This window comes from Triticum urartu, chromosome 1A, assembly GCF_056163025.1.
Source record: "Triticum urartu cultivar PI428250 chromosome 1A, HENAU_Tu73, whole genome shotgun sequence".
Taxonomy (NCBI): domain Eukaryota; kingdom Viridiplantae; phylum Streptophyta; class Magnoliopsida; order Poales; family Poaceae; genus Triticum; species Triticum urartu.
The window spans coordinates 97729962-97743686 of NC_141873.1; the positions used below are offsets into that span (position 1 = coordinate 97729962).

The 13725-nt window shown below is 48.3% G+C and overlaps 2 protein-coding genes across 3 annotated transcripts; one reads left to right on the forward strand and one right to left on the reverse strand.

The window, feature by feature from the left end:
• Positions 1 to 1068: 1068 nt before the first annotated feature.
• Positions 1069 to 1653, forward strand: LOC125506366 (uncharacterized). The gene is made up of 2 exons (XM_048671194.2): positions 1069 to 1240; positions 1328 to 1653. The coding sequence occupies exons 1-2, from the start codon at positions 1099 to 1101 to the stop codon at positions 1459 to 1461; spliced, it is 276 nt and encodes a 91-aa protein (XP_048527151.2). The 5' UTR covers positions 1069 to 1098; the 3' UTR covers positions 1462 to 1653.
• On the reverse strand, positions 1542 to 4551 carry LOC125506365 (UPF0481 protein At3g47200-like). 2 transcript variants are annotated; one of them, XM_087514472.1, is made up of 3 exons: positions 4381 to 4551; positions 4136 to 4269; positions 1542 to 4059 (listed from the first exon to the last, which is right to left on the reverse strand). In XM_087514472.1, exon 3 carries the CDS (start codon positions 4055 to 4057, stop codon positions 2462 to 2464), a length of 1596 nt encoding a protein of 531 aa, XP_087370598.1. In that variant the 5' UTR covers positions 4058 to 4059; positions 4136 to 4269; positions 4381 to 4551; the 3' UTR covers positions 1542 to 2461. The 2 variants fall into 2 exon arrangements, with proteins under 2 accessions (XP_087370598.1, XP_048527150.2); XM_048671193.2 differs by lacking the exon at positions 4381 to 4551 and having other exon boundaries at positions 4136 to 4368.
• Between the last annotated feature and the right edge of the window lie 9174 nt (positions 4552 to 13725).

Consider the following 13725-nt stretch of genomic DNA (forward strand, 5'->3'; position numbering starts at 1 on the left):
AGTCTGGAGGTGTTTTCTTTGTGCAAAATCAGGATTCCGAACAAAGAAGGAGGATGAACCCAAGATAGATTTGAATGGAGAGTGAGAGCCTCGTCTATCCTGAATTTGTCATAGACAATACCACAGAGATTTCAGCTCACCGCAGACAAGACATATTTCTAGAACCAATTCACATTCATTCAGTAAATCTGCAATTTCAGTATGTACAACAATAGCAAAAGGCCAAAGATTTCTTGTATAACCACATCCATTCAAGTAGTTTCTGTACACCCACTTTCATTCAGATGCAGCAAAACAACAAGGACTTGTCTGCATTGTATAACCCAGTCATTCAGTTGCAGCAAAACACCATTATCATTCAGTTACAGAAACATCAGCTTGAAAGGGCAAGCCACCGGGAAGCCGTCGCAGGGAGGCAGCACCGCGGTCGCCGGATATCCCTCGCATGGGCCAGCACCAGGTCGACTGGGCCGCCGAGGTCGCCATGGCGCGGGGCCATCACGGTAGCCATCAGGTCGCCGTTGCGTGGGGCTACCGCCGTCGCCGCCAGCGCGTGTAGACGCTGCCGCGTCAGGGCTGCGGCCTCCGGGTCGCCGTCGCCAGAGGAGCGGCGCTGCAGTCTGTCTGTAAAACTGTGATTAAATGGCTAATTAGGTTCCCACCTTTGCTGTGCACCGTACGTCCTGGATCAGATGGCGTACGACGATAGTTTTTAATTTTCACTGAATAGCCGTTTTCACTTGATACTTTGCCTGGTTTATTTATATAAGCACCTTTCATTGCACATGGACTTAGTGCAATCTTGAAAAGTTTGTGTGCAATACATTCCACAGCAATGAAATGAGGTAATTTGCTGGAGATTTTGATTCTCCCTCACCACATGCTATGCTACACGGCGAGTGTAGGAAATTAAGGTTCAGTTGTCCTAGCTGGAGATTTTGATTCTCCCTCGCCACATGCTATGCTACACGGCGCGTGTTAATGCTCGCTTAGATCATAGGCATGTGCCGTCCTCATACTCCCCGCGTAATGACCACAGCGATCCATCGGGTATAAATTTGGCCGCAGAGCAACTCCCCGGTGCAGATAACCCCAACGATGGCGATCAACAAAGTAGCTCTCGTCTCAGCCGTGCTGTTGCTGGTGATCTCTTCCGCTGCTGCTGCTGCAGGGAGAGATGTTCCTCCAGTCCTCCCCAAGGACAACGTTCTGCGCGACCACGGTATCATGAATACCCCAGGTACGGACGGTTCGATTCAGCACAGCATCTCCTACCCCCTTATGTACCTTCATTTGATCCAAGAGTTTGCTTTTTCTTTTTAATTAGAGGAGAACGGCGGTCGCTCCGAATCCAAGATATACGCCATCACGCAGCCAATATTCCATCCTCCCTACGTCCCACCTTGTGCTTCCAAGGCCGTTCGTGCGAGCGGGGTCACCAAGGACGAGAAGTGTTGTTAGGAGGGCAAGTGCTGCCGGGTAACTTGCATCTCCAGCGGGTCCCTGTCAAGATGTGAACATGTGGATCGTCATCTGGTATAAAATAAGGATAAATAATGTACCCGCGTTTTGCTACTGGCTTTGTAAAGCAACATCTATCAAACAGTATGTTACTACTAATAAAGACCTATCGATTATGTCTCCGGAAAAAAATGGATAGATTATGCAGTTTTTTCACTACCTAAGTGTACATGCATGCCTGCATACCAAACAAACAGCTCTCAAACACATCAAACATTGGGGAACTAGTTGAGGCCCGAACACTTCTCGTGACAAACATCGAAGAGAAAATATATGAATAAATTCTCCCTGCAGGTTGCAAAAAGCAGCAATAGCATATTTAAAATACATGCGAGAACTTGGGCACTTTATTTTTGCCGCAGTGCTCACCTCTGTAAAGCATGGTCTTTGCTTCTGTGGTTCATGAGCTCCTATCCCGAGCTATTACGGTATCACTATATTCTAATATGGCGCAGATTACGCCATATCAACCATTTCATAGGGGTCTGGCATTCCCTAAGATACCCAGGTCGACTGCTGAAATTCCTTCTTCCTGACGCTGATCCTAGTAAATTTTGACTAACTGATTGGTGCCAAGATGAAAGCCGCCAAGGTAAACTCAACTTGCCATGGCACCAACTATCTTGCCATGTTGCCAGATCGAGGACGTTGCCATATTTGTCCTGGCCCTCCATTCTAACGATTCAACATGGACACCTCCATCAACGGGGGTCTTGACAGTCTTGTGACCCTTTATTACTTATCTATCAATATATATGTCATGGAACAAATGCTGTTCAAATCATGAGATTGAGGATTTGCAGTAGATGCACCACCGAATCTCATTGTAGAACCTTTGTCTTTCCGCAAACAATGTAGAACACCCTTTGTGACAGCAAATCGAAAAATTATCAGACTCATATATGCTAACTCTCAAATCCAAATCTGTTGATTCATGCCTTCATCCCATGTATGCTAAGAAAGCAAGAACAGTTTGCATGACACTACAGAGGACTACGAAAACCGAAGCTATGGCAGCAAAACCTAACCATGGGTTGCTGAAATGATTGTGCCATAGCCATGCCATCCACCTATTAATACGACTTTGGTAGTGTGCTTCCATGACACAGCACAGAGATTTCAGGTAGTGTTCACCATTGAAGTCAAACGCCACATACTCAGAAAGCTTGGTGAAGAGAGTTGATACATCCTCATCGCTTTCCATCTGGTGCACTATAATCCCTTTCTGAGCAAGAAGAGCCACATCAGCTGACGTACTAGCAAGCTGGGACATGAGCACAAAATATGCAGTGATGTCATCTCCAACTTGACGACATGTTTGCTCAAAAGCTAAAAGATTTCTGAATAGCAAAGAAGACTTATCATCGATCAGCAAACATGGTAATTCCATGAGACCTTTTCTGAATCTAATGTCCAATAGGGAATGAGGATTGTCTTCATCAAACTCCCTTTTCTTGAACTGCATTCCCGCTTCATGATATTCCACAGCCCTACGCCATCGATTGGCCTGCTGCATTGAATTTAACAAATTTAGCTCATGGAACATGTTTTGCTCCTCTCCACAAGTGAAGATCTTGCGGCTAACATCAAGTACAAATTGGAAGCAATGAGGATTTGCAGCATACTGATGATAGTCATATTCAAACTTGTGACTAGGTTTCAGGTACTTATGACACAGGTGTAGCAGATGGTAAAAATCTTCTGGCCTATTAGCCTCAGTTATTACTTTCGGGAAATGGTAAAGAGTGCCTTCCATGAATTCAGAAATGTTATTCGTGAGTAACCAAGTAGTTGCCACATGACGTGAGAAGAACCGATAAATTGTCTTGACAATGAAGAAGGGAATCTGGTTCTCCAACAAAAGTAGGTCATATACAGCAGAACTATTATACCATTCTACAGTGCCACTATAATCCCCCTGGTTCCGACTATCAGTATGTGTGTCCATTTGATTTAGTTCAATGTCCACTGCTGAGTGCCCACTCAAACTTTGGCAGGGGGCGGAATCCATGTGGCTCAAGTCCTTTGCTTCCCTCTTTCCCTCGTATATCATGTTTTCCGTCATTTGCGCATCATCAACGGTAGCACCTTGTGCGTATATACTGCCAAGATACACAAGAATAAAACAGCTATCTAGTAGAAGCATCTGCAGGAACTCTCCACTATCCATGTTTATCTCCTCGGTGTAATAGCCTCTTGCTTCTTTTTCCAGTCCATAAATCAAGCTCAGGCACCCGCGCAAACTAACTTCACAGTTTAGTTTAAGAATATAGTCTAGACATATCCACTTCTCTGCTTCCATAGCTTGAAGTGGTAACTCTGAATGATGATAAGGGCCAATTGAAAGAATACTTGGCTCATATGCACTACTGTCAGTTTGGCGAATGCGGTGCACTATTTTGCATATCGGGCAACACCTGTTTCCTTTTCCGCGATCCTCAACTAGTGACATGCATCGATTTAAATCTGTCCTCATGGAAATAGCTAACTCATCAATATCAACATCATAGCTACTGTCGTATTCTTCGGTCGCCATATCTGTCAAAAGAATGTAAGCAATAAGAGGATGCAATAAAACAACACATTAGATGGATACCAATTCAACTCCATCTACCTATTTGTATGGATCGAGATTAATGTGGAGATTCCTATTATGTGTTCTCGCACCCCGGTTCACTCTGCATCCCTGTCGCCGACGGAGATCAAAACCCGCCTCTCCAGCTTTGCAGGTCAGGCGGATTCACCAGGCTGAAATCCAAAATGCATACACGAAGGTCTTCGTTTATTTTGTTTTGTTTATTAGGTGGATCTAACCAGGGGGGAATGACCATCGAAACAAGAGCAGAAGAAAGCGCGTACCCCCAGGCGGTACCTCCTGCGGTGGAGGGAGGGAGAAACGACCGTCCGGCGAGGGGCGCAAAGCCTAGCTTCTCATCTTTGCGAGGAGGAAGAATGGCGGGTGGCGAAGGATCAAGGTACGCTGGAAACGGGACAGAAATCTGTCAGTGGTTTTTTTTTTATATGGAAATCTGTCAGTAGTTCGGGGAACGAGGCGGATGATCCTACATCTTCGGGAGTTCGTTTTTTTAGGCAACATCACGAAGCTTTTATTAAGTCGTCACAATGTTTACAGGGACGGATGGTAAATTACCGGGATGACCTAACCAAACATGACGGCCACCACCGAGAGATAAAGCATGCTTCGCTAAGTTGTGAGCTTCAAAATTCGAGCTCCTAAACTCATGACTGAAATTACAGAAATCAAAAGCTAAAGAATGTTCAACTATCTCATGAATGACTGCTCCGTAGCTTGCCAAATTCTCCTTGTGTATGTCCTGCACCACCGTTTTGCAGTCCGGCGCCACTTGGATGCGCCTCAGATAGAGATCATCTGCCAATGCTAGTGCCTCTCTAATAGCAAGTGCTTCCAAAGTCGGGGGATCCACAATGTATCTGAAAGAGAGTCGAGGCTCCCATAAACATACCCCTGTCGTCTCTACAGATCACCCCCACTGTCCCACCGTTTCTGGTTACCGCTGCATCGGCGTTAAACTTCGCGTAACCTGATGGTGGTGCAAGCCACCGCGCTGGTCGGGCGCTTTTAGAAGGGGTCGAGGAAGGATGCCTTTGCTGGGTCACTCGTAGTTCATCCAAATATTTTGATATGAAGCTGTTGACAGAGTATGGTGCCTGAAATATATTCTCGTGAATTGCTTTACGCCTCGCATACCAAAGTGGCCAGAGCGTCACCACCAGGCGATCAAAGAGATCATTCGTCAATATTTCATGTAGTGCAAACAGCCACTCCTTCGGACCATCCTCCTCGGGCTCAATCATATGCTGGACCAACTCATCTGGTGCCAAAGCCCAAACGCTTGCTGCCATCGGACATGCAATGAGGGCATGTTTCCATGTATCAGTCGCCCCACATAGCGAACAAGTGTCCTCTGTTGCCATATGTCGACGTTTGAGGACCGATCCCGTGGGCATGGAATGACGGGCTAGCCGCCACACGAACACCTTCAGTTTGGAGGGGACTTGCATGTGCCAGATCATAGACCACTTCTTGGTGTCTTGATGCTCAAAAGATGTACCGTCCTCCTCAGCTAACCAAGCTTCCCTGCTGTGTTTCATTTTTAGAATCATTCGGTAAGCAGAACGAACGCTGAAATTACCTCGAGGCTCTTCATGCCAGGCCCAGAAATCGCCCACCCGGCGAGTGCAAAGCGGGATCCGTAGAATCTCTTCCGCATCAAAGTGGGTGAACACCGAGCGTACCAGGTTTTCATTCCACGTTGCCGATGTTGGATCTATAAGCTGCGCCACTCTCGCCGGAGGGTTCTGAACTAGAGAACATATGGGACGCTTAAGCCCATCACGTGGGATCCAGTTGTGCCGCCAAATATCGGTCGTCTCCCCATCACCAATTCTCCTGATGACCCCTTGCGCCAGGATATCCCGACCATCCAAAATCGCCCGCCATATCTGGGATGGGTGCGATCCTAGTTCTGCTTGAAGGAGAGAGCAGTGTGGGAAGTAAACTGCCTTGAGGATTTTGGCGCTTAGTGAGTTGTTGTCTGTTAGGGTACGCCATGCCTGCCTTGCCAGTAAGGCGAGGTTGAAAATCTCCATGTCACGGAAACCTAGCCCTCCCATGTGCTTCGGCATAGTCATTATGTCCCACGCCACCCAGCTGGGCTTTCTCTTTCCATGCTTGGAACCCCACTAGAATTGTCGAATAATAGACATGATGCTGTCACAAAGGCCTCGTGGTAATCTGAAGCACGACATGGAGTAAACAGGTATAGCTTGTGCAACAGATTTGATCAAAACTTCCTTACCAGCAGCAGAAAGTAACTTCTCCATCCACCCCTTAATCTTCTCCCACACTCGACCCCGATGATATTTGAACGTACCGTTTTTAGAGTGGCCAACATCTGTAGGCATTCCTAGGTAACGTTCACTCAAGGACTCATTCTGTACTTGCAAATTATTCTTGACAACTTCTCTTGTCTGTACTGGGTAACCCTAGCTGAAGAAAATAGAGGATTTTTCATTGTTGATCCGTTGTCCAGAAGCAGAACAATAAGTATCAAGCAGGTTTGATACCATAGTTGAGCTCTCCCCACTTGCCTTAAATAACAACAGGCTATCATCTGCAAACAAGAGGTGGTTGATGGTGGGAGCCGAGGGAGCCACCTGGATACCTGTAAGAGACGACTGAGAACTTGATTTAAGGAGGCACGAAAGGCCCTCTGCTGCAATCAAGAACAAGTAGGGGGAGATTGGATCTCCCTGTCGGATACCACGAGTGGTTATAAAAGAGTCAAGCTTCTCGCCATCAAAACAAACCGAAAAAGAGACTGAAGAGACCATGCCCATGACCACATCTATCCAATGTAGATCAAAACCCAGTTTAGTCATGATACCTCTGAGATATGCCCACTCCAGTCTGTCATATGCCTTCACCATGTCCAGCTTCAGAGCACAATAACTGTTTGACTTTGCTCTTGACCTTTTCATAAAATGTAAGCACTCATAAGCAGATATGATGTTATCAGTAATAAGCCTTCCAGGGACAAAGGCTGACTGTTCCTCAGAGATTATGTCAGGAAAAATCCTCTTCAACCTGTTGGCTATCACTTTCGAGGCTATCTTATATAGAACATTGCATAGAATTATAGGTCGGAATTGAGCAAGTACCATAGGGGTTGTTACCTTAGGAATCAATACCAATACTGTATCATTAACAGATTCTGGGCTCTCCTCGCCCCTTACTATTCTGAGCACTATATATGTTACTTCATCACCACAAACCTCCCAATGCCTTTGGTAAAAGTGAGCAGGAAAGCCATCTGGGCCTGGAGCCTTTGTCGGAAACATCTGAAATAAAGCAGTGTTGATCTCTTCCTTGGTATACGGGGCACACAAATTTGAGTTCATCTCAGTTGTCACCTTCCTGGGCACATGGTCTAGCACCGCATCCATGTTTTGGACACCTTCGGAGAGATATAAAGACTGGTAAAAATCATTAGCTAATACCTTTAGCTCTGCTGGATCAGATATCTCCACTCCCAGGGAATTCTGTAGAGCCTTTATCATATTTTTCTTGCGCCGAAGACTGGCTCAGAGATGAAATAATTTTGTGTTTTTGTCTCCTGCCGAAAGCCACTCTACCCTGGCTCTCTGTCGCCACATAATCTCCTCCCTGTGAAACATCTCAATCAGCTTCTCATTGATTTTTAGCTCGACATGGGAAGGAACCGTTCTTGCTGGGTCATTTTTTAGCTCCTCTAACATCTGTTTGAGTTTTTTAATTTCTTTCCTGACACTCCCGAACGTATCCCGGCTCCACCGCTGCAAGTTAGTCGCTAGGTCCCGCAACCTGTGGCGTAGCGCTGCCACAGACGTGCACGGAGGGCCAGCCCCCCATCCCGAAGCTACTGTATCAAGGAAAGTCTCGTGCGCCTCCCACATGAGCTCGTACCTGAACGGTTTCTGAAACCGCTCGTTGTTTTGTACTTCCGGCTCTAAGAGTAGAGGTGCATGATCTGATGTAACCCCGGTTAAGTGCGTGACCGCAGCCAGCGGAAACCTGGCCAGCCATGATGCGTTTACAAGAGCTCTGTCAAGTCTGCATCTTGTATAGCTCCCTCTTGTTACTTTCTTCTCGAAGGTCAAAAAATTGCCTTTATAGCCAAGGTCAAGCAACATGCAAACATCAAGGACTTCTCTGAAGGCTTGGATCTAGGCATTGCTACGCTGGCCAACTCCTTGATGTTCATCAGGACGTAAAACTTCATTGAAATCCCCCAAACAGAGCCAGCGAAGATCGCTCAAACTACTGATGTTTTTCAAAGTTGTCCATGTGTGATGCCTCATATGTGTTTGTGCTTCTCCATAAGCGCACATCATTCTCCACTTTTCTGCGTCCTGTTCCTCAACAGACACATCTAAATGATACACAGAGTAACCAAGAACTTCCACCTTTATTGAGTTATTCCAAAACAAACCTATTCCACCACTCCTACCTTGACTACTAACATCATAAGAGTTGTCAAAGCCCAAAGTTCCAGCTAACGCTTCTACCCTAGAACTTTCAATTTGAGTTTCAACAATGCACAATAGGGTAGGGGTAAATTGCCTCGCGAAATCGTGAAGTTCACGGACTGTCGCAGCTTTACCCGCACCATGACAGTTCCAACAGAAAATGTTCATTGGGCTCGGCAGCGCTCCTCGAAGGAGCCCGCCAACACTGAGACAACCTTGCCAAGATCGCCCTCCCTTTGCTCTTCTGCTGCTTCATGTGTTTTGGCCCTCTTCAAGACCTGCTTGCTGCTAGGACTAATGGGATCAGTGGGAGGTGGCAGCGCTAGGGTCGCCCCCTGGCCTCCTGCACTCAGGCTCGATTGTGTCCCTTGTTGCACTTGTACCCTCTTCCTTGCATAATCAGCCTCTGTCATGTCCACATCAGCTTCGGATGTATAATCTGCCTGCTCCTTGCTACCCCCACCTTGGTCAGAGAAAGGACCGCTTCCCTTAGCTCCCCGGCCTCCTCTTCGGCCTCCTCTCCGACCACGGCCCCCTCCCGGACCCTGTCCTATACGCATGGCCCAGGAAGCTTTAAGATCTTTGAAAACTAAGGCTTCTGGAGGATGAATCCCACTGCCATGTTCTTTGAAGAGGTGACCCAGCTTTCCACAGACCGCACACCAATCGGGAAGCTTCTCGTATCTCACACGATATATCTGGCGCTTTTCGTCCCTTATCATAGAGACAACATTCTTCAAGGGTTTGTTGACATCAATCTGAACCCAAACCCGATGGAAATTCCCCACAAAATCAAGCGATAGGGATTCTGCATATAGAACTTCTCCACCTTTTGAGCTAAAGATGGAACCAGATGAGCATAAAGTGGCGGCACATCATGAATCTGCACCCATATCTCAATCGTGTCAAGTTGAACTATCGACGGTTTGGCCAATCCATCATATGGTTTCAGAATAACGGCATCTCCCCGAAAGTGCCATGGACCATCACGTGTTACTCTCTCCCAGTCTCCCAGTGTCGGTGTCAAAACCGGCGGATCTCGGGTAGGGGGTCCCGAACTGTGCGTCAAGGCCGGATGGTAACAGGAGACAAGGGACACGATGTTTTTTACCCAGGTTTGGGCCCTCTCGATGGAGGTAATACCCTACTCCTGCTTGATTAGTATTGATGATATGGGTAGTACAAGAGTAGATCTACCACGAGATCAAGGAGGCTAAACCCTAGAAGCTAGCCTATGGTATGATTGTTGTATATGGAGTTGATTGCCTACGGACTACAACCCTCCGGTTTATATAGACACCGGATAGGGTTAGGGTTACATAGAGTCGGTTACAATGGTAGGAGATCTTGAATATCCGCATCGCCAAGCTTGCCTTCCACGCCAAGGAAAGTCCCATCCGGACACGGGACGAAGTCTTCAATCTTGTATCTTCATAGTCCAGGAGTCCGGCTGAAGGTATAGTCCGGCTACCCGAACACCCCCTAATCCAGGACTCCCTCAGTAGCCCCTGAACCAGGCTTCGATGACGACGAGTCCGGCGCGCAAATTGTCTTCGGCATTGCAAGGCGGGTTCCTCCTCCAAGTCCTTCATAGAAGATTGTAAACACCAAGAGTAGTGTCCGGCTCCGCAAAATAAGCTTCCACATATTGCCATAGAGAGAATAATATTAACCCAAATCAAATCTGCTGACGTATTCCGCAGTGCGTCATCACACTACAGCCAAGTCCTTCACTCGAATCGTTTTCACTTTTCCACCTCAGCATGTTTTGCGAGGCGGTTTCCTTGGCACGTCTTGTCAAAGCAGAGATCGTGTGCCCCCCTTTTACGGGATTCTCATCAATACGGACGTGGGTAACCCAATCGTGCCCGTTAGCATGTTTTCTCGATTAAAGGCGAGTCCCAAACGGTTACGGGGAGGGCTCCTGGTATTCAACCTCTTATAAAGAGACCAGGGCCTTACTCCTTTTCTCCAATCCTAAAACAAGTTCGCCCGTCACCTCGAGTTCCAACACCCTAGGCTCCAGATTCCGGGCGCCTCAGACCTTTGACAATGTCCGGTTCCGACCTTCAAGGCCGATGGATGCCCTCCTCCGTCACGGAGGAGGACGTGCTAAAGTTGAGAGAGGCTAAGTTCTTGACCGCCGAAATTCCGCACAGGTTGCCTGCTCAAAGGCAGGCTATCCCCAGTCCCTAGCCCGGTGAGAGCGTAGTGTTCGTGTCTCACTTCCTTCGGGGGTTAGGCTTCCCGATGGATCCCTTTGTGAGGGGACTGCTATTTTATTATGGGCTGGAATTCCACGACTTAGCTCTGGAGTCCATCCTCCATATCTCCTCGTTTATCGTTGTATGCGAAGCGTTCCTCCGTGTTACCCCTCACTTCGGATTATGGCTCAAGACTTTCAAAGTGGATCCGAAGATGATCAAGGGACGGCACGCAGAGTGCGGAGGCGCTGTTATAAGCAAAAATGCCGATGCTCCATGGCCCGAGGGCTCTTTTCAAGAGGAGCTGGGCTTGTGGCAACGAGAGTGGTTTTATATCACCGCTCCCCGGAGCGCCAAGTGGGTGGCGCTTCCTGCCTTTTGCTCGGGTCCCCCACCACGGCTAGCGTCATGGGTTAATAGAGGGTTAGATTGGGGTTTTCCCAAAGACGTGCCCTTGTTACAGGGCCGAATTAAGGATCTCTTGGAAGGAGACCTTAGCTTGGTCAAGGTGATGCAGGTCATGCTAATTCGCCGAATATTGCCCAGCAAACGTCGCCCCCTTCGCCTGTGGGAGTTTAATCCAGAGGGACCGCGAGCTCTCTAGAACTTTATGGGCGCAACGCCCGCGGAGATGTATAGACTGTTCTTCGGATCACAAGAGATGTGTCCGGATTTAACCAAGGACGCAGGCCTAAGCTGCAATCGCCCGGATACTCAAGTAAGCAACCTTGTGCCCGGACCTTCTATCCGTATAATTGTCATAAACTTGCCCCTAAAAGAGCCGTCCTTTTAAACAGGAGTGGGTAGCGAAGGCAAAGCTGATCAGGTGCCCGGCTCCCCTTCCTGAAACCAGGCCGGATCCCGTGCTGGTCAGGATGCTGGAGATAATGCCTTTGGAGGGGGAGGACAAGGAAGCTATGGCCTCCTCGAAGGAGGCTGCTCCAAAGGGAGGAACCGACAATTCCTCTCCTAAGGGGAAGAAGAGAGCCGCCTCTGACGACCCGGAAACCATGGCCTCGAAGCGGGGGAGAAAATCCTCGTCAGAGGGTCCGACGCCGGGGAGTTCCTCGGCCAGACTACGCCCTCAAGGGGATCAGCCCTCCAGCGAGCCGTAAGTGGAGAAAGATTTTCCTTTTGAGGGATGAGGGAAATCCTTGATTTATATCTCAGAAGATTAACCAAACCTTTACCTTGTAGCTCGGACCTCAGCCCTTCTCAGCAGAGCTCGTCTTCAGGGGATCTCCTTCCGGAGATGATGGAGAGCGGGATGCCTCCCCCTGCCGTGCCGCCTAGCGAGGCGGGCGACCCTGAGGTGTCGTCGCGGAGGGTTTCTCCGAATCTGGCAGGGGCGGAAGGTAGCTATGCGCCCCCCCGAGGTTCTCCGCGTCCGGCCTTCGAAAGAGGTCATGGGACGAGCCCGGCACCATCTGGTGCTCGGCCGGAGGAGCTAAAGATTCTGCTGGGGTGAGCTTCTATCTCAGAGGAGCACCGCGCATTGATGGGCACGGCGATTGAAAGGATTTCATCCGCAGAGAGCGGATTGTATGAGGCCGTCAAAAGTTTACTGACGGGTTTCGAGGTACATTAGATAATGTATACTTTTGTCAGTTGCGCATGAATAAGATGCGCCCTGTGTAGATAGTAGCCCCTGAGACTCTGCGCGTCGTCAAGAAATGACTATTGGAAATATGTCCTAGAAGCAATAATAAATTGGTTATTATTATATTTCCTTGTTCATGATAATCGTTTATTGTCCATGCTAGAATTGTATTGATAGGAAACTCAGATACATGTGTGGATACATAGGCAACACCATGTCCCTAGTAAGCCTCTAGTTGACTAGCTCGTTGATCAATAGATGGTTACGGTTTCCTGACCATGGACATTGAATGTCATTGATAACGGGATCACATCATTAGAAGAATGATGTGATGGACAAGACCCAATCCTAAGCCTAGCACAAAGATCATGTAGTTCGTATGCTAAAGCTTTTCTAATGTCAAGTATCATTTCCATAGACCATGAGATTGTGCAACTCCCGGATACCGTAGGAGTGCTTTGGGTGTGCCAAACTTCACAACGTAACTGGGTGGCTATAAAGGTACACTACAGGTATCTCCGAAAGTGTCTGTTGGGTTGGCGCGAATCGAGACTGGGATTTGTCACTCCGTGTAAACGGAGAGGTATCTCTGGGCCCACTCGGTAGGACATCATCATAATGTGCACAATGTGATCAAGGAGTTGATCACGGGATGATGTGTTACGAAACGAGCAAAGAGACTTGCCGGTAACGAGATTGAACAAGATATCGGGATACCGACGATCGAATCTCGGGCAAGTATCGTACCGCTAGACAAAGGGAATTGAATACGGGATTGATCGAATCCTCGACATCGTGGTTCACCCGATGAGATCATCGTGGAACATGTGGGAGCCAACATGGGTATCCAGATCCCGCTGTTGGTTATTGACCGGAGAGTCATCTCGGTCATGTATGCCTGTCTCCCGAACCCGTAGGGTCTACACACTTAAGGTTCGGTGACGCTAGGGTTATAGAGATATTAGTATAAGGTAACCTGAAAGTTGTTCGGAGTCCCGGATGACATCTCGGACGTCACGAGGAGTTCCGGAATGGTCCGGAGGTAAAGAATTATATATAGGAAGTGCTATTTAGGCCATCGGGACAAGTTTCGGGGTCACCGGTATTGTACCGGGACCACCGGAAGGGTCCCGAGGGTCCACCGGGTGGGGCCACCTACCCCGGGGGCCACATGGGCTGTAGGGGTGTGCGCCTTGGCCTGTATGGGCCAAGGGCACCAGCCCCAAGAGGCCCATGCGCCAAGAGATAAGGAAAGGAAGAGTCCTAAAGGGGGAAGGCACCTCCGAGGTGCCTTGGGGAGGATGGACTCCTCCCTGGCCGCACCCTTCCTTGGAGGAAGGGCCAAGGCTG